Source organism: Camelus ferus, chromosome 13 (assembly GCF_009834535.1).
Source record: "Camelus ferus isolate YT-003-E chromosome 13, BCGSAC_Cfer_1.0, whole genome shotgun sequence".
Classification (NCBI taxonomy): Eukaryota; Metazoa; Chordata; class Mammalia; order Artiodactyla; family Camelidae; genus Camelus; species Camelus ferus.
Genome location: NC_045708.1, coordinates 33,920,395 through 33,941,430, shown reverse-complemented (window position 1 = coordinate 33,941,430; position 21,036 = coordinate 33,920,395). Strand labels below are relative to the sequence as shown.

Sequence of the window (21,036 nt, the reverse complement as noted above, 5' to 3'; positions counted from 1 at the left end):
AAATGTCCACCAACATATGAATGGCTAAATAGATTACTGTATATATTATGAATGGAGTAGAGCTACCTGCTATCCAAGATACACTGTTAAGCAAAAAATGCAAGGCACAAATAATAGGCAAGGTTTCTGGGCATGCATTATTTTTGTGTATAAATACATCAAAAAAAGACCAGAAAAACCTCACACAAAAAAGTTGGTAAGTGATTACATAAGAAGAGTAAGTAGGCTAAGGTTGATTAAGGAGAACTTTCACCTTTTATTTTATGTACTTTCAAATTGTTTGAACTTCAATGTACATGTACACACATAAACACTTTAAAGTTTTAATTTAAAAAAAGCATATGCCCTATTCACACAACTCTAAGTGGCAAATACCACAAAGTAAGAGTAATGATATAAACGTTTTATTAATATCAAATCCTAAGAGAACAGCAAAATGAACAGCCTCACATTAGGGATAAAAATCCCTTTATAAAAACATCATCTGATTTCAAGAAAAAAGAGAAACAGTACCTGCATAATCACCAACTTACTTAAAATTTAAAACTAAATCACTGTAGAGAATAGCAGCAAAAATCAATTCAAATGTTTGGATAAAAATTTCTCTGGAAAGTGATCCATCCTTTAAACAAAGGAGAAACAAAAGTATAATATAGCAACACAGAAACACACTTGCATTGGCATGAAGTCAAGAGTTATAGAAGGAGACAGAAAACAGTCCAGTTTTATAGCCTAGAAACAGATGGAAATTTAGAGACACATTCAGTTGAGAGGATCCAAAAGGCACAGCAGCAAAAGTTTAAAAGGAAACATATTTCAGTGAAGCCCTACTCTAGACCCTAGAGTTCAAAACTATAAGCAAGATGTTCTGGAAATGACACATCCGTGCCGTGGCAGATAATGTACCCACACTACTTCTAGCCTCCAGAATGACCCTTTGGAGCACTTTCAGAACTTAACTGTGCCAACCTCTCTCAACAGACTTTTTTAAAAAAGAGAAAATTAATCTCGCTTAGTCAACAAAGGATCATCTTCATTTTTAGTCCATCAACCTGTGCTAACAGCAGAAAGTGTGAGCTAAATTAATATTTGGCTTTAAAAAGTAGTACATGATTTTAAATTTGGGGGTATAAAATTTATCTTCATGATTACAAGACTTTGCTCAATCTAAAATTAAAGTCAGTCTAAGAATATACATTTTCGATGGGATAGCCATCAAATCCTAGCCCAGAGTAGGATTTAATGTTGACCACAGAGAGCTGTACCCACTTATGCAATGTAGAGTAGAATATAAGGACTCCTGGTTCTTGACTGGAGCCTAACTTCTTCATACAAAGGAAATGTCCTAAAAAGTGGAAAGCTTATGGGAAATTTTTATGAAAACTTTCTTTCCTGCCATGACTACACAAAAGGAAGAATGCTGGAAACCATTTTGTACCAAAAATAGATTAAAAAATCTTAAAACTCAGTAATAAGAAGACAAATAACCCAATTTTAAAAATTGCAAGAGACAATTTTTAAAATGCAATATTCTGGGGCCAAAAAAAAGGACAAAGGATCCAAACAGACATTTCTCCAAAGAAGATAAACAAATGGCCACTAAGTAGGGGAAAGTTGCTCAACATCATGAGTCATCAGGGAAATGCAAACCAAAATCATAATGAGATACCACTTCACACCCATTAGAATGGCTCTTAAAAAAATGGATAAGAAGTTTTTCCAGTATGTAGAGAAATTAGAACCCTCATACCCTGCAGGTGGGAATAGAAAATGGTGCAGCCACTTTAGAAAAGGCAGTTGTTTTAAAGGTTAAACATAAAATATTTACATATCATATATCTGATAAGGGCTTAATATCTAGAATATATAAAGAACTCCTAGAATGCAACAACAAAAAGACAACTCAATTTAAAAATGGGCCTGTATACATGATGACTATAGCTAACACTGCTGAATGTACAAGATGGTTGTTAAGAGAGTAAGTCCTATGACTTCTCATCACAAGGAGAAATTTTTTTTATTTTCTTTTTTACTTTGTTTTCTTTTTATTGCATCTATACGAGAAGATGGATGTTAGGTGAATCTACTGGGTAATCATTTCACAGTATACACAAACCATCATGCTATACGCCTTAATCTTGTACAGTGATGTATGTCAATTATTTCTCAATAAAACTGGGGGGGAATTGATTCAGAATGCATGAATGAACAAATAAATAAATAAACATGGGTCAAAAATTTGTTTGCATAGACATTTCTCCAAAGAAGACATACACATAGCCAAGGAGTACATGAAAGATGCTCACAGCATTAGTCATTAGAGAAACGCAAATCAAAACCACAGTAAGATACCACTCCATACCCTTAGGTCGGTTATAATTAAACAAACAGAAAATGGTAAGTGTTGATGAGGATAAAGAAACCCTCACACATCACTGGTACGAATGTAAAATGGTACAACTGCTGTGGAAAAAGATTTGGTGGTTCCTCTACAAGTTAAACAGAATTATCTTATGACTGAGCAATTCCACTCCTAGCTATATACCCAAAAGGCTCACTCAAACTGATGCCTGTTATGCCAATGTTCACTGCAGCATTATTCACAATAGTCAAAAGGTGGAAGCAGCCCACACTCAACATGTGATGGGGTAAGCAAAGTGTAATATATACATACAATGAAACATTATTCAGCCATAAAAAGGAATGAAGTTCTGATACATGCAAACATGGATGAAACTTGAAAACATTATGCTAATTGAAATAAGCCATATATAAAAGGACAAATAACATGTGATTCCACTTATATTAAGTATCTAAAACAGGCAAATTCATAGAGGCACAAAGTAGATCAGAGGTTACCAGGGGCTGGGGGAAAGGAAGAATGGGAAATTATTGCTTAATAGTACAGAATTTCCATTGGCAGTGATGAAAAAGTTTAGAAATAGTGGTAATGGTTGCACAACATTATGAATGCAATTAATGCCACTGAACTGTACACTTAAAATGGTTAAAATGGCAAATTCATGATATACTTTACCACAATTAAAAGAAAACCTAATAATGTAATAAACCAAAACCACTAAACTGTACACCTTAAATGGATGAGTTGTATGGTATGGGAATTATACCACAAACTTATTTTTTTAAAAACACAGAATACAATTTCTGAAAAATCAGAAACAATAAAATTTTCAAAACAGGAAATCAATTAATTAATGTATTTATCTATAGATTATATGGTAAAAGTGTATTTATTAACATGATAATATGTTTGCGATATTGTAAGTGAAAAGCAGGTCTCCAGAGTATAAGCCTACTAAAAAAAATGTCTGGAAGGCTATGTCCTAAAATATTGATTAGTGGTGGTTTTCTCTGGATGGTAAGATTACCAGTAATTTTTATACTCTTCTTTTTACTTACTTTTATTTTCTAATTTTTCTATAACATACACATACTACTTGTATGTATGCACATTTTAAATAACAGGATGGTTAAAGAATAAATACAGTATTAGCTTATGATACTTATCTATCATTAGGTCATTAGCTCCATTTGGCGTCTAGTAACCTATTGTCAATACAAAGAGCATTCACACTGTAAACTTAACCTTAACTCCACTTGCCTTTTCCAGGATTTTAAAATCTAAGTTAACTCCAAACATTTTCTCCAAGTAGAAAGATCTTTCATATTCAACAGACACTAAAATACCATCCTAGGTTTTTAAAAATCTGTAAACTGATTAGTGTGGATAATCATTTCCTTATGCTGTAATGAACAATGGAATATAATGCTCCCCAAAACTTTTATCCAAACTACTCTTTGAACTCTTTACTGTAGATCTTTTCTAAAATAATGTTACCCTTTACACACTTACTGAGTGCCATGTACTGTGCTGAACACTTTAGAAGCATTATGCTATTTCATCTTTGTAACAACCCAGTGAAGTTGGCATTATTATCATTCTTTACAAATGAAGATACAAAATCAGAAAAGTTAAGCAATAGAGCCATAGGTGGTAGACTGAGATTCAAACCTACAACTGACTTCACGAAGTCTACAGTCTTTCTAATACTATGCTATATTGTAACTTGGCCTTTTCTTAAATATTTTAATTGAAACAATTCATACATAACAATTGTTCTATTTTGAAAAGCTATTCCTTTTTCTTTCTTTACACATTCTTTGTCACCACTCTGAAGTTCTCTGTAAACATGAAATGCAGTGGGAATTTATTAAATAACTTTCTTGGTGCTCCCATTCATACAGCATAGAATGGCAAAGAAGGTACACATACTCATAGCGACTGGATAATTTCCCTCTTGAATTTGACTATGTAGGTTACATACTATCTAACAGTGAAGTCTCGGGATACAGATCTGTTTTACGGTTGGCAAGACCACCTAATCCATACACCTCATTTTACAAAAGGGAAAATTGAGATAAACTGACTTGCCAGTTAGCAGAGAGGAAACTGGCACTTGAATCCAGGTCTCCTGATTTTCGGTGACTATTATTCCATGGTCGGCCTCTGAGATAATTCCTAGGGGACAGACGTGGAGATGCAGAGTCTTGCTGTCAAGCTATTATGGCTTTTGCATAACAAAATCTGGTAGTAGAAGTTAAAAAAGGAGACTCAAAGTTGATGGACTTTATCATTTTGTTGTATCCTAGCATGGAGGTGAGATCAGAAACTTCAACCACACAGAGCCAGGCATATCTCACCCAACATTCAGCAAGATTCAGACCATCTTTGCCTTTCTCCACTTCTGACACCATTACCACTTCCACTCTCCACTTGCCTCACCCAATAATCACTAAATATGTAGCAAATTAAAATCTCCAATTTAAAAACCTAAATTAACCATCAAGTCAATTCCCAATTATGTAATAAAACATCTTCTGGATTGTCTCTCTACTTCTCTGAGACACCAGAATAGAAATTCATGTTATTATCTACCTAAATCATATTTAATTATACAGGTAAGTCTAATAGGTTAAATTAAACACATAACACTTTCCAATGGCAAACATCAATGACTGATACATAATGGAAGTTTCAAACAGAGAGTGAACAAGGAAGCAGTTTTTTGTGGAGCCCCAGATTAGAAATATTTAATTGCTTATTGGTATAGGATATAATCTAATGTGAAAAACCCAATTTATGGGTCTTCTGGAGATGACTGATGGAAACCAAGCATGGAACACATGTTTTTTGGGACCCAGTCTCTCAAAGTGAAAGCTTCTGAGAATGGTAGGTCATAACCGGGGCTTCTTCCTTTACCACAGTGCTGTTTTGTTAGCTTTGTTCACCAGGCAGCATAAAACTGTCGGCAAACAATACGTCCAGGCACACCTGTTCTCTATTAAGTTCTAAATACTCTTATCATATGTTTAGTCTGTAAAAATGTTCTTAATTTGTCATGTTAAAGCAACTGAAATGTTAGAGTAAATACATTTTCATATGGCGACTGGGCTAAAAGTATTAGTTTTAAGGGTAACAAGAGTCAGTGTGATCAGGCTCACATGACACAAAGAGTAAGACAGTTATCCCCTGGCTCCACCCTTTCTCTCTTACCTGGTCTAAAAGTCCACTACTAGAGCAGTTTCTCTGAAATGCTCTGAATTTCAATTCAGACAGACAACTTTAAGCTAAAATATGGTACTCCTCTATGACTTTCAGAGGTCTTCAGTGATTGCAATCCTCTCTTATTAGCATCTTAACTAGAACGCGTTTAGATTAATTGATTACCGTCATTGAAATTTCAGCCCAAAGGGTGTAAATCAAGCAAATTTCAATGGGAGTAAGGATAAGGGGAAGAACCGATACTGAAGAGGGGTTTTGAGCTGGGCAGACTTAGGTAGAGGCATCTAATTTTGATGGGGGTGGAATATATATGTACATTCAGAGAAACCCCTCCTAACACAGCACACCCATGTAGTTGAGTTTATATATAATTTTATTATTGCACTTTTTATGCTTGACTGAGCTGGCCAAAAAATTTGAAAAGTAACTAAGATTTAGATAAATCGAGAAAGCACAAATCCAAAGGAGTGAGAGCGCTGGAGTTGTGGCTGCCCTGGGGACTTTCCCCACTCCCAAATCACAGGGGCTAGAGCCTGGGATTTCATGGGCCACAGATTGGGGAAAGGAGACAAAGACTGAGGCCTAAATAGGATTGGAGGTCAGATCAATGAGCTCTGCATAAAGTCAGGACCCCTGAAGGAAGACACCATCAGTGCTTGAACTAGGGAAAAAAAGAACCTATCATGCAGAGAAAACAGCACAAACGCCTAACCACAAGCCCATAGTGATGAAAGAAACTTCTAAAGGATATACTTAAAGAAGGAAAATGATCTCAGGAGATCTAAGGTGCAAAAATAAATGATTAGTAAAGAAACTGGTATGTATGTAAGTCACTCTACACAAACATTACATCTTTGTTGTAAAACATTAACATATCATTTGTTGGGATTTTAAAAAGTCAATAGAGAATTAAAATCCTAAAAAACAGAAGAGGATAGAAAAAAGAGTTAAGTGTCCTAAGGTATTTGTATTCTTTGGGGCGGGGGGAGAGTAAAAACATTAATATTAGACTTAAGTTAATAATAAGTGTGCTTAAAATTTCTAGGGTAACCATGAAAAACAGATTGAATAGCTTCCAAAGTAGGAAGGAATAAGTCAGAAGAGGAAAAAAATCTCAAGCAAGTCAAAAGAAGGTGGAGGTGGGGTTGGGGAGAGGGTAGGTAAAATTAACACAGAAAAAGTAAGATGATTATGACGATGATAATATAAATTAATGGTTAACATTTATATAGGATTTCTTGTGCCAGGCACTATGCTAAGTATTTTACATCCATTAGCTCATTTAATCCTCACAGCATCCCTCTGAAGTTGAGACTACATATTATTATTCCCTCTTTACAGATGAGGAAACTGAGCCATAGAGAGATTAAATCTTAGCTAAGGTCTCAAACATACAGTTGGTGTTAGGGTGAGATTTAAACTCGGTCTGACTCTGGAGTCTAAACTCTACATATTGCCTAATAGACAATACACAGGTATGACACTTTGACATTTGTTCGTGTCCTTTCAAACCAACTTTTCTCCTGTCTAATGACTAGGAATGCCAACCAAAGTGTAGCTACTTACGCTGCTCAAGACATTTCCTTCATTGATTATTTATGGATAAGCACAGAATAGGCAAGGTACTAATACATACAAAGTACCTGGTATAAATTTGGCACCATGCCAGACATTTTATTACATGGGTTCTTTCGGTTAATCCTCATAATCACCTTGTAAAATAGATTAATAGCCCAAATCTTCAGTGGAGGAAACTAAAGAGTCAAAATTTAAATAACCCACTACAGGGCAGAAACCTAGGTCTGACTGGCTTCAAAATCTACTTAACAAATGTTTATTTAGCATCAATTTATGCCAGACGTGCCAAACACTAAAGACATGAAAGTAAATTTAGAAATCTATAGTTCTCAACCTTTTGGAGCTTATGGTCTAGTTGGGCAGACAATCCAATAATCATAATAATAAAAGTGAACTACAAACTGATAATTATTATAAAGGTCAACAGAATTACAAACTGATAGACGCTATGAAGTGCTCTGAGAGCATATAATAGAGAAATCTGACATTGTCAAAAAATGTGAGGGCCAGTTTCACTAAAGGAATAACATTTTAAGCTCACAGTTCCCAAACTGTATGCCAAAGTGCCCAGGAGCCCTGGAGCCAATTCATAAGAATGTCCTGGGTTTACATTTTTAAGGTTGATACTTGATATCTATTGGATATCATGTGAACTATCAGCTCAGGGTGGTTCACAATTTCAACTTTCAATCATGGCACATTCTTTTCAAAGACATAGCTCTGTGATGCTCACTTTTTTATGGGTAGTTGCTGTGATAAAAATAAGTACCACATGAAAATTAATGTGGAAAATGAAATGAGGATGGAAGTTTCTAATCTGATTCCAAGGTATGAGAAACTGTGCAGTGCCCAACAGGCATTTACATCCCATAAGTAAATAACCGTAGTCACTCTAGAATGAAATAAAGTTGCTACATTTTCCTTTTAACTTATTTGTATTATTTCTTCAAACAACTACTAAATTGTTTGAAAATATTTATTAAGTATTGTTTGGATCTAATTACTTAATACACGTAACTATTAGATACTTATTTTGGACTAAGGTGTTTGTGAAAAAAATTACTGAGACACTAAGGGTACCATGAACTGAGAATGTTTGGGAAACTCTATATTAAGCTAAGCTAAGATCTGAAGGATGAGTAGGTATTTCAAATACCGTGCAGTAGAATGAGCAGGAACAAAAGACAAGGTCCCCACCCTTGGAGACATTACAATCTAGTCATTACAAAAGATAAACAGTTTTAAAACAATTCAATGTTAAACTTTAAAATTTGGAAAAATCTTTCATATCTTTTCTCATGAAATTCTAATAAGAATATGTTTATCTCCACTCTAAATTGAGAACCCCCAGAAGCCAGTATCCTCCCACACAGATACAGCACAGTTTGCATTTAGGAAGTGTTTTCTGGGTCAGTCTCACTTATGTCGGTTTACTCTCCTTAGGCTTTTCTCAGAACTGAAACCTCCAATTACCCTTTGCAAGGGTAACTCTGCCTTAAGTGTTCTCTACTCCTCCACATCTCCTGGCAGCTTATTTCTACTGTCCTTCAAAACTGAACTCATATATGTCACTACCCTCCAGAAAGCCTTCTCCTTCCCTGATCCACTGGACTGTAATTTAAATGTCCCTTATCTAAATTGTCTATTTGGTATATTTCTATCATAGGACTTATCCCTCTGTCCTGTAGTAGTCACTGATTAACTTCTATGCCTCCCGACTCTGTAAACTTTCGACATCAGGGTCTGCACCTTATCCACTCAGTAACTATCACAGTGACTCCAAGCTCTCAAAAAATGTTCTCTGAATAAATGACAAGTACAGGGAAATTTTTTTAAGTCTAATTATGCAATTTTACTTTAATGGACTTCCTGGGGAATATGAGGAATTTACTCAGAAAAACTTTGAAAAGGAGATTTACAAATTTGCAAAAATTAAAATGACTGACAATCATCCAGTGCTAGTAAAAAAAATCATTCAACTGCTGATAGAAATGTAATTAAGTTTACTGTTTTTGAAAAGTAATTTGCAATTGATTATCAATTAAAATTTAAAATCCACATATCCTCTAACTCAGGAATTCCACTTTTACAAAACTTTCTTACAAAAATAAAAGCATCCATATGCAATGTTATATTTAGAGGTAGTTAATTGAAGCACTGTTTGTAATAGCAAAATAATTCCTGGAAACTATCTGAATGTCTGTCAACAGAAGGAAATGGTACAACCATTCTATGGTAATATCCACATTACGGAATATTCTGCAGCTACTAATAAAAATGAGTTAAGTATGTGTAGAGACCTGAGAGGATAGCCATGATATACTCAGTAAAAAATAGACTAATCCCATCTCGAGATAAAAAAGATAAATACATGCATTTTCACTTGTAAGAATATTGAGAAAGTGTTAGTACCAGATAGTTAATACTGGTGACCTCAGGATCAGAGGAGATTTAACTTTTCCCAACAAGTATTAATTACTTTTGTAACTTAAAATGAAAAGGAAAAAAAAAATGAAGCCATTTTCAAAAGTAAGTAGAGTATAAATCTCAACATACTCTCCTCTCTTCCAGATTCTTAACAATGACAACAAAATCCATTGCAACTATCTTTAATGAAAGGATGATGCTTCAGGACAGTCAAGGATTCTGTGGACTCTCTTTTACAGATAATTTAAGCTTTATTTAAAACAAACAAACAAAAACCCTATCTCTTATTATATCTTATCCTGCCAAAAGGAGAAAGGCCTATTCTTAAACAAGCTTAATGTCCAATGGCTCTTCCTACGTAGTTTCTTCTATGAGTGGTAGTCTTTTTAAGGCATTTGTGATCAGGAGCTTGAAATTTTTAGAATGCTCAGAAGATTTTTAAACGTATAACATTTATGCACTGAGGGTAACCTGAAGTGTTACATGAGAAATCTTAGTAAGACAGAACTAGGTCTTATTCAAACACTTCTGGTCCTCAAATTGGGAGCAGTAACCACTACTTGGGTGCCCCCTGGGGTCCAACTTTTGAATTTTTTACATCTTCAGGACAAACTGGTGTCCTGTTTAAATATTTATTCCAAGAATACTTATTAAGCACCCCTTATGTGCCAGACACAATGTTCAACACTGGAGACGACACAAATATAAATAAAATGAAGTTCTGATTTCTACATGCTTAGAGTCAGTATCACCCAAAAGCTTCTAATCATAGCAGGTAGGATACAAAGTATGTTACCCACACAGGCCCTGGAGGAAGTTATGACACGGAAGATGATAAAAACACTTTCTGGGCGCTACAGAAAACAATTTGGCATAGATATAAGCTTTAGCATAATTTGCTTATGTAAGCAAAATGCTTACTATCTTTAAAAGAGAGTAGGTTTAAATATTTCAAGTAACACATGCAAAACTGTGGTTGTTATTTTCAGACAAGTTTAGATTATAGCACCATAATTTTCTCTAGGCCAAAACAATACAAATAAAGCTTAATTTTAAAAATTCAAAAATGACCCGGTATCCCCATCATGATTTTTTTAGTAACAAGTTATTTTACAATAATAACTCCACTCTGAGCACTTAACTCTAATAAACTATTGCACTGATTTAGAAAATCGCTAGTTTTCAAAAAAAAAAAAATTGAGTACGAGCACACATATTTAAAGACAATTAGTTAGAAAATAAAACAAAACCAAAAAAGATAGGTTCAAATAAATAGGCAAAAGTCAACCTCAAAGCTTCCCTCAATCCTTTCCTTACAGTTCAGAATACTTTTCAGAAGTTACTGTATCAGATTTACCTTTCCTTTCTCAAGATCTAGGAAAGCAAACAGCAGAGGCAGAATTTGCCAACATAAAAAGAAACAAACAAACAAAGAAGGACCAGCTTCCTCTGGTCACACCCTCAATCCATAACTGCAATGTCCCAGGACATTATAGGGCCAGATACTCTTTAAGGCTCTTTAGCAGGGGCCCAAAGATGTACTTCTAGCAGTTGAGCTGGGAAATCAATGTAATTTCCCAAAGAAACAATTCTATTTCAGCCACATTTCAGGTACCCTGTGAGCTAAATTAACAAGCGGCATGGCAGTCAGGGAATTTAACCTTGATTTATATGACTTTTCCCCTATAGAAAAATTTAGTTCCAAAATTACAATCTTTTGGGATTCAGCTTACATTTGCCAGTATAACAAAACTTGAGTCAAAATGCAAGAGACTCACAAAGGCAAAAACAAAAAAACCTCTGACTTAACTGACCATAGACATTCCATTGTTTAGTTTATTTAGTCTGCTAGGGAATAGCAATTGCTAAATTACAAACTATTTGGAATTTATAGTTATCAATTTAACAATGTTTATGGCAATTGGAATCAAAAGCAAGTATTTTCATGAAAGGTAACAGTTTAAACCAGCTTAAGCTCATATAATTGTTGAAATCTTAAAGAATAATATAATACATTATAGAACATATCTCATCATGGAAATCTCATAATTGATAATTAACAGGTTTAAAATATTATCAGCCATTACTGAACAAAGTAAAGAATAAATACTAGTTACAGAACATGTAGATTATTTTTAACCCAGTAGAGTAATATGGGTATTATTAGTTTGGGTGTGGACATTTAAAATCACATTATGATTCAGAAACAAAATAGTTAAATACATTCAAATACATCAATCATAAACCAAATTTTAAAAAGTAATACTACAGTGTACTTCAAAGTAAAAATAACCAATCTCATAAATTATGAACAGGAAGAACAGAAGAAAAAATTATTTGCATCTATGTATACCAGATATTTTACATTTACCATTCACAAATACCATAATAGATAGGTATTATTTCTCCCTTTATACAGAGGAGCTCAAGGGAAAAGTAACAACTTCTCCAGGACTAAATAAAGAGAGAGAAAATGGAACAGGTAGGGTTTGAACCCATATCTGTCTGACTCTGAAGTCTTTTCTCCTTTCCTTGTCATGCTATTTACATGTAAGAGTTATTTCATACATACAACAAAGACGTGAAATCCTCCAATTGTTACTTGTCTTTTAAAAAGTAAAAAACAAAAACAAAAACAAAAAAAAAACCAACAAAAATAAGGAGAAAAATATTTATGTATTTTTAGTTTAATTAGTTCCACTTACAGTCCTAAAAATGATCAGCAATTATAAATACAACTGTAGAACACATAATGAAATAGATGTTACCATCTGACTTTTTTTGGATGCTCTTTAGAGAATATAGGACAGGAGTGGATTGTGTGAACCTGGGAGAGGAGTCAAAGCCCAAAGCTAATAAAAGCTGTATCCTGGAACAGAGGAGGGAACTATTTTAGAAATTATAGGTCAAAACTTTGTTTGGTCACCGAGTTTCACAAAAATTCTTTGGTGTTTTACAGCACCATTGGTCACTTTCAATGTTTCTAGGTATCTTCTGTTATCCTTCTCTCCTAAACATTCCCTAGGCTCTCCAATTAGCCTTGCACCCACTGTGGCTAACCACGTTATCTGTTCGAAAATTGCTAACAGAATAGAATTCGTAACTATCGCGCTTTGAGAAAAAAAAATTATTTTAGAGTTGGGAAGCTTTTCCCATTGAGTTTAAATCTGTGTGCACAGCCCCTTCTTACATTCTAGAGCGGGCAACTGAGACTCGGAGAGAGGAAGTGACTTGGCCATGGACTAAGTGTGAGCTGGCAGCCGGGCCAGAGGTTAAAGTTTTATCTCATACTCCACGGCTTTTCCACACAGACCCAGGCTGCACCTCAGGGTTGGTCTTGGCACTGATTGGCACAGAAAGTGCTACAAGCAGATCGCAGAATACCTAAAGTAACGCCCTGTCGGCCGGGAGTCCTTTCTAGGGTAAAGACTGGTTGGTTAACCAACGGTTCTGAGTTTAGAAGGCGTGGGGGAAGGGGCGGAGCGGGAAAACCGGTCTCCCTTTCAGGCAGCGGGAGATGCACACGGCCTCTAACCCAAATCGACGTTCCTGCTGCTCCCACCCACCGACAGCCAGCAACACACTGACCTTTGCGAGCTCGGGGTCCCTGGAGGCCGACCCTCCCGCGATCCCTCTCCCAGCCCTCTCTGGAGACGAACTTGGTCCCCAGAACGTAAGGAAAGAGGGCGCGGGAACAAAGCGACCCCAAGCGGTCCCCTCCATTCTGGGCGCCCCCAAGGCGGGCGGACGTGGACTACCAGTCCCGACATGCCGCGCGCCGGCGGACCCTCGACCACCGCCACGCCGGCGGTGCGATGGTCGCCGGGACTTGTAGTCCGCGGCCCCGGGGGGAGGGGGCGCGGACGGCTGGGCGCGGCGGAATGAGCCGGCCCGGCATTCGGTTAAGCCCAGGGAGCCCGCCGGCAGCCCGGGCCTCACCTCAACGATGCGGGCGCACTGGGTCCCCTTGCCGGCGCCGGGACCACCGAGGACGAACACGACCTGCGGCCTCATGAGGCAGTGCGGGCAGAGGAAAAGCGGCCGGCGCGTCAGCAGCGGGAAGCTAAGGCCTAGGACGTGCAGCAGCCGGCGGCCGCAACGGCTCAGCATGCACCGCGGCTCGGTCCAACGCTGAGGGAGCTGACAGCAGCCGGGCCGGCGTTGGCGCGGGGCGGGGCGCGGAGAAGGGGGCGGGCCGAGCCGGCGACCGCCGCGGCCCCGCGGCCGTAGCTGCCGAGGCGTCCGCGCGGCGGCCGGAAGGGGCGGGGCTTCCGCTGCTTGCTCTTCGGCAGCGTCTCGGCTTCCAGGATGCGAGTCTGCGCCCGCGTGCTCCCCGCCCCTCTGCTGGCTCATTCATTCTTTCATTCCGCGGGTACTTTATCCTGCGCCTTCTTGTGTCGGGCCTGTGCCGGAGTCTGGGACGTGACACACGGGAGAGCAAAACCCATTGTCTCTCTTCCCAAGTTTAAATTCCAGGGGGAAAGCAGCCGAGTCAATACACGAATAAATAAATAATACAAATAGCGATATGGGCTTTGAAGTAACAAAACGGAGGAGTAACAAGACATGAATGCAATTTGGAAGACAGGGACCTCTGAAGAGGTAATATATAAGCCTAGATATAAAGATAAGAAAGAGCAAAGCCAGGCAAAGACTAAGATAGAGTGTCCCTTAAGAAGAGAGAATTTCAGGCGTGTGCAAAAATCCTAATCAGTTGTTAGAGCAATTAAAAGGCCGGTGAGATCAGAACTGTGTGAAGCGAGGAGGGAGAAAGTGAAAGCTAGGAGAGTTAGGCTGATGGCAGGTCATTTAGGCCGTTTGGTAAAGGAAAGGAGTTTGGATTATATTGTAATGGCAACAGAAAGCCCTTATAACTATAACTCCATTTCCCTGTCCCCTGCATTAGGGAAAAATCTCGAGAAGAAAAAGAGGCCAAGGAATGAGTCTTGGTGAACAGAACTTTAAAAGTTGGAGAGAGGAGGAGGAACCTGAGAAGGCAGAGCCAGAAAGGTAAGAGGAAAACCAGGAGAATGTGGTGTTCCGGCAAAGAGAAGAGAATATTTGGAATGGGATTGTGGTGGTGTAGTACTGAACATTGTGCTGGGAGACTGGACTTATGAACTCTACAGTTCTGCCCAAAGCAGATCATACACTATATTTAATTTGAAGCCAAATGGAAAGAGGAGTGGATAGGAGATGAGTAAATGAGAACAATAGAGAGAATAAGTGTCAAAGCGAAGTTTATTTAGGTGGGAGGTAGGAGCCATGCTGTCTAATATGGTAGCTCTTAGCCACATGTGGCTATTTAAATTAACTACATAAAAACAATTACAAATTCAGCTCCTTAGTTACAATAACAAGTGCTCAGTAGTTGCGTGTGCTAGTGGAAACTGTTGGATAGCACAATACAGAACATTCTGTCATCACAAACAATGGTCAGCGCTATGCTTGAGCTTGTATTTAAGCTGCTAGGAATGATCTGAGGTGGAGGGCCTCAGGTGTCTTAAAAGGTCTTAGAGAGGAAGATGTTCATTTTTAACAGGAATTTCAAGAACGGTAGAGTTGCAGGAAGGTTTGAAGGTAGGAAGGCTTCCTGTCTGATTTTTTTTTTTTTCTCTCTCTCTTTTTTCTCAGAAAACAAAGGGCCATATCACCTGAGGGTAAGAAGAAGGGAGTGGGATGTTTAGGAGAGAGAATGTATAAAGTCAACATCTTTGCAACTGGAAAATTTGGTTTTCTAAAGAAAACTAATCAGTGGGACTTCTGGGCACTATTAAGAGCTCATTTGGTTTTTGACATCATGGATGTAAAATAATTGAAGATATTTGACCGTTCAGGTGCAGAGAGGACAGGTTGTTGAATTCATCTGAGACTGGGGTTTTGCCAGGCAAGTACAACAGAGGGAAAAAGGACTAAGGGAATGTTTGCAAGAGAATGTTTATGATGATGAATGCAGAATCAAAGTCATGCAGAAAAGCAAATGGTGTTATGCGAGGGCTGATAGCGGAGAGGTGGAGAGGAGCTGGGAAAGGGGCCAAGGTATTAGAAGCATTGGTGTCCAAGAATGGTTGCAGTGAAATATTTGAGCATGTGAGTGGGCAGTACAAATGCTAGTGGTCTGAGTCGGGTATTTGGAACCGAAGTGTCAGAGGTTGAGAGTTTCTGCTGATGCTAAAGTCCAGGGTGAGCCTAAGGGAATGGAAGACTGAAGCAGATGCACACCCCGTTAGAACTGAGAGGCTAGGGTGTTCAATTTATTATCCAAGTAGAAGTTTAAGTGAGCTAGTATTGGCATGAAGAGAGAGACTACAAGAGAGGAACTAAGTTGTTGAGGACAGAATGCAGGAATGTTGGCAAATGATACAAACAGGAGGGGTGGATGGTGGTCTAGCCTTCCTTTTGGCAACTGCCACTCTCCTTTTCCCTGTCTGACCCCTTTCCTCTTCTCTCATGCAGTATGTTCAGCCTCTTCTCCATCATTTCCCCTATCTCCTCTTTTTTTATTTTACTTACGCCCAATCCTCCACCTCGCCTTTTCCCATTTCTAACTTCCTCCCCTTCTCCCATCTATTTCTCCTTTCCTGTTCTTCTCCCATCCTCTTTCTTTGCACCTCTAATCCCTTCTCCCTTAAATTCCTACTTCCTACCTTTCCCTCCCCACCATAGAAGAAGGAATGGAATAGCTCAATTATCACAGCTAGAGAAATCTTATCATTGATAACTTATTATTCATATTGCTTCAAAATGTTCCCTTTTTGCTTTTTTATTGAGCCCTGTCATAGTTACTGTCTTATTGATTTAGTGTCATTGATATACTAATATATTCATCTTACAGATGAAACCAAAGCCAAAAGTTCTCCAAGGACAGCCAGCCAGTAAGCAGCGGGAGCTGAAATTCAGGGCTTCTGAATCCTAGCCTCGTGTTGTTGTTGTTGGCATTATCTCATTTAAAAGCAGAGCATACCAAGGTTGAAGGAATTGTAGAGTTCCTAAGTCCAAAGTCTTCATGTTATCAAAGGGCAACAGGTAAGAAAGTAAGTTCCTTGTCCAAGATCTTTTCTCACTTTAGTACAACAGATGTTTGGATTCAGGGAGGATTAATAGACAGGGGCATGTGACCAAGATTAGGGAGACCTATGTTTAAGTCCCTATGCTACCAATTAATCACTATAACCTTGGGAAACTCCTATGAATCTCTGAACTTCAGTTTTTCATCTTTCAACTAGGACGTGGAGAGAAGCGTAAAATGAAAGCGTTGGTCTAGATGACCTCAAACCATCCTACGATGTTTAGTTTTTTTGATGAGAAAAGAGGCAGTTATCCAATTGCTGCTGCCTCACCTCTTGAGGGCATGTCCCTGGTGCCTAGCACTGGGATTTGCAAACTTTTTCTGTAAAGAGCCAGATAATAAATCCTTTAGGTTTTGTGGGCCATACCATCTCTGTTGCAGCTTCACAACTTTGTTATTATAGTACGAAAGCAGCCTCAGACAATATGTAAACAAATGAACGTGATTATGTTCCAAAAAACCATTTCTATGGACACTGAAATTTGAATTTCACTTATTTTGCACATATCCCAAAATGTTACTCTTTCTTTTATTTTTTTTCATCCATTTAAAAATGCAAAAACCATTGTTGGCTTCTAGTTTGTACTAAAACAGGTGCCCACAGGCTACAGCTGCCCCTGCCTGGCAGAGTGCCTGATGTTAGAAGTCCAGTCTGAGCTCGGAGGAAGTCCTCAACCCTCCACCTGCCAGGGAGGAGGAGCTAGGACGTATGTCAGCTGAAAATAAGTACAACTGGTCATATTACTAAGAGGTAATAGGAGTACAAAAGAAGCCATATTAAAGCAAATATGCCTCTTTTCCTTTGTGTATGTTCTCTTAAGTGACTTTTATGTATCTCTTCTGGCATAATGGCTAGAGCTGAAAGGTGCTAAAGGTATGGGGTCTGTGAAAAAGGGTCTAGGAAGCAATTCTTTGACTTTTAATGAGGCCTTGTGCCCTATTCACATGGCTTAGGACAGAGACAAAAAGTCTTTTTGGTTACCATGATAGAGGCCACCAGAACTAAGGATTCCACACAGGAGTCTGGGTTCAGAACTTGTACACTTATAGCTACATGTGGTGACGGTCCTCTCTGTGATGCCCTGGACAACTTGACTACAGTGGGTTTAGTACTTATTACCCTGCACCTTGCCCATGTCCTGCCAACCATGCTAGGCAACTAAGGAAAATACTACGGAAGAAAGATTTTTAAAAAGTGCAACCTAGATACCCATCTCTGCCAAGGGTTTTCTGGGGGAATTATTTCCAGGAAGAACAAGGGTAGGCAAAAAGAATGTTATTTGTTGGCTTTTCGTGCATATTCTGGTTATCTATTGCTATGTAACAAACCAACCCCAAAACTTAATTGCTCACAATAACAAAAAATGTTTGATGTGAGATCCCCACCCCACCATCCCAAATGTCACACACATTTGGTGGCCAGAAGTGATCAGTGTGAGCAGTGATACGAGGAAAGAGAGGAGACACGTGTAAGAGTTTTTCCAAAGCACCTATTTTCCACACTAGGCAGTCACATGGAGCCAAGCCAAGGAGGCTAGGATTCATAAAAGACATCATGCACCTCTGATCTTCAAATATTTAACCCTGTGCTTGGCCACAGTGAAAGGTCTAACTCTTAGCACCTTGGTCCTGATTTGTCCCCAGAGAATTCATTTTGCATTAGCCTATATCAGTGCTTCTACTCCTTGGAGGTGGTAGAGAAGCAATGAGTTCCACTTAAGATGCAAACAATCAGACCCTCAATTATAATAAGTCCTAATAAGTATATATTGAATAAATGGCTGTCACCTAGTAAAAGACCATTCCCTATCTGAACCCACAGATTGACTCCATATATTAAATACATTTGATTAATACCTCTTGAATATCCACTGTGTGCCAAACACTTCACTTACATTACTTATTTTTTGAGTGATTTTCAAACTTTTAAATCATTGGTACAATCAGAATATTTGTAGAGATTTCTGTGCCAGGATTTGCTCTGCCAGAAGTAAGTCCTCTAATTGCTGGATCATGAGGTCCTGGGTCCTGGGTCCAGGGGAGGGGAAGGGAGGAGGGTGCTCCAAGTTCTCAGGGGAGTAGCTATATCCAACTTATATGAAAATAATTCAGTTTTAACCACCAACACAGTCTTACCAGTTGTGTGTTAGCTAAACATCAGCCTTGCCTTATAAAATCCTCATAGTGCTGTGAAGTGAGTATGGTCATTTTGCAGATGGAAAAACAGAGCCAGGAAGTGGAAGTACTTTGTTCAAGGCCACATAGGCAGTAGATAGCAAAGTCAAATTCAAACTCAGCCTGCGTAGCTTCAAAATATGCATTATTTCTATACAATACTGACCTTTTATGAGATAAAAATTTCCATACTGACAAAATCCCTTCAAAGTAAGTTCTGTTACAGATGAGAAGACTGATCTCAGAAAGATGCATAACAAGAGCTATCCTCAAAATCCACGCCTACCCATATGTGTTTATTTCTCAAGTACATTAGATCTTTGGGGCATGTATTCAGTGTATGCATACTATTCCCAGAGTATAGCTATGTTCCTAGCGAACTCTCTAGGCACTTAAGAAATAGGGCCTTGTCACCATGTGTCCTATTTATCGTAATTGCCCTTTAGAGTTCCCATACTTCCATTTTCCCATTCTTGACCACACCTCTTTGCTGGGATGTGCTTTTCATTTTTCAGAATTCAGCTCAGATTTTCCCTCCTCCAGGAAGCTCTTAATTCCCAAGACTGGGTTAGGTACCCCTCTTTTGTGCTTCTACACTCGCAACCTCCCACCACACTTGCTCTATCCCTTCTTTACTTCTGTTGTACTGTGCTGCATTGTGTATCTCCACACCAGATTTAGAGATCCTTGAAGGAAGGGACTATGTCTGATTACTCTTTGTGCAGCATAACAATGTGTTATTGTTACAATATGATTCACACTCTTAAGGGGACACTAAGGTCCTTGAAAGATTTAGAGTACGTAACTTGGTTGCTGCTACGCAAGTTCCACCTACAGTGGTCTACCCAGAAATACCTTTCTTGAGTATACCTAGGATATACTCAAGAAACCTACTGATCCTAGGTTTCTAGGATCAGTCTGGGTGATGGAGCCAAGACAGGGCATGTGAGTGGCATAGGTGGGTGTGTAGCAAGCCATATTCAGTTTTAACCACCAACACAATCTTACCAGTTGTGTGTTTCGCTAAAAACCAGCCTTGCCTTTACATTCATGCCTTCATAGCCATCCATTATGCTGTGATCTATTTCCTGGAGGGATGCTTAGCCAATTACATTACCTTATGCTTAATGGAGTTTCTAAAATGAAGATTCCTGTTAATCACATTTACATGGTTTTTCCTGTAATGCTTTATCAAAGGACCTTTTATCAAAGATTCTGAGAGCATTGGTTAAAGGAAGCTGATGTGCCATATCTGACAACAGACAATATATCTACCGTCCTGGGAGTGACTTTGTCAGCTGAGTTCAGTCCATACTGCAGAATGGAAGGCTGACCAGTGAAGGGAGATTGTCTTTGGCAGATTTTACAGTAACTTTGCCTGTTAACTTTGCAAGCCTAGGTAGTTTGGTTATAACTACAGTTTCCTTGTCTGCAAAATCAGGATCACAGTAAAAAAAAAAAAAAAAAAAAAAAAATCAGCTAGCCCATATGTTCAGAGAATTTACTGACATGTGTTATTTGGTCATTCTAGTCTTTATTCCAAACAACCCAAGCTTTAAAAAATAAGTAAAACTAGTCAATGTTACTTGAGAAATAAATTGTTACTGTTACCTCCTCTCCCAAGAGGTTTGAGTCTCAAAGGAATTTTGCATAAATTGACAGATTAACAATCTCTCTTAAATATATGATGTTCCTTAAAAGCAAAGCTGCAGTTGTTTTTAAAAAGTAGTAGCCCATGCTGTACACCAGAAATTGACACAACATTGTAAACTGACTATACTTAAATTTTTAAAAATCTGAAGAAGAAAAAAAGCAGTAGTCCAGCTTATCTCAGAAGTGTAAATAGAGAAAGGGAAAGTTGGGTGTTTGGAGAAATTTAGTAAATAAGGGCTGAACTGGTAACTGATTCCAACTTCCCTGTTCCTGGTGATAACAATAGCTCTTTAATTCCCATGACTAGCCAGTTAGCAGGCACATCAGGGTTTATAACCCTGAACATTTACCAAGTCTAATCATAATGACCATGCCACATGGTTAGGGACTGAAAAGGAATAAGAAAAAATGAAAACAACTGATAAATTAGGATGTAGAATTTTGGTTTAATTTTTCCTTTTACATTTTTTTCTTTGTAGCATTGTTTGTGCAACAAATTCATAAATTTTGTTTAAAAGTATGACATACTGGAGATGGTTCTCTGTGAAGC

General features: G+C 38.2%; 2 protein-coding genes across 10 annotated transcripts in view; one reads left to right on the top strand and one right to left on the bottom strand.

Moving 5' to 3' along the window:
- The window catches only part of CMPK1 (cytidine/uridine monophosphate kinase 1), a 29,931-nt gene extending 16,077 nt beyond the window's left edge, over positions 1 to 13,854 (bottom strand). Inside the window, exon 1 of one of the 2 annotated variants that reach the window (XM_032494221.1) lies at positions 13,529 to 13,854. In XM_032494221.1, the coding sequence (XP_032350112.1) occupies positions 13,529 to 13,699 (171 nt within the window). In that variant the 5' untranslated portion in view covers positions 13,700 to 13,854. The remainder of the gene's footprint in view (positions 1 to 13,528) is intronic. The other variant, XM_032494220.1, reaches the window with a different exon arrangement.
- STIL (STIL centriolar assembly protein) overlaps positions 1 to 21,036 on the top strand; it is a 129,798-nt gene that overhangs the window by 60,173 nt on the left and 48,589 nt on the right. For 2 of the 8 annotated variants that reach the window (XM_032494210.1, XM_032494214.1), the window contains exons 1-3: positions 13,939 to 14,191; positions 14,496 to 14,599; positions 16,425 to 16,615. The gene's annotated coding sequence lies outside the window, so the exon portion shown is untranslated. Of the gene's footprint in view, positions 1 to 13,937; positions 14,192 to 14,495; positions 14,600 to 15,223; positions 16,616 to 21,036 lie in introns of those variants that run through there. The other 6 variants (XM_032494213.1, XM_032494216.1, XM_032494211.1 and 3 more) reach the window with 6 other exon arrangements.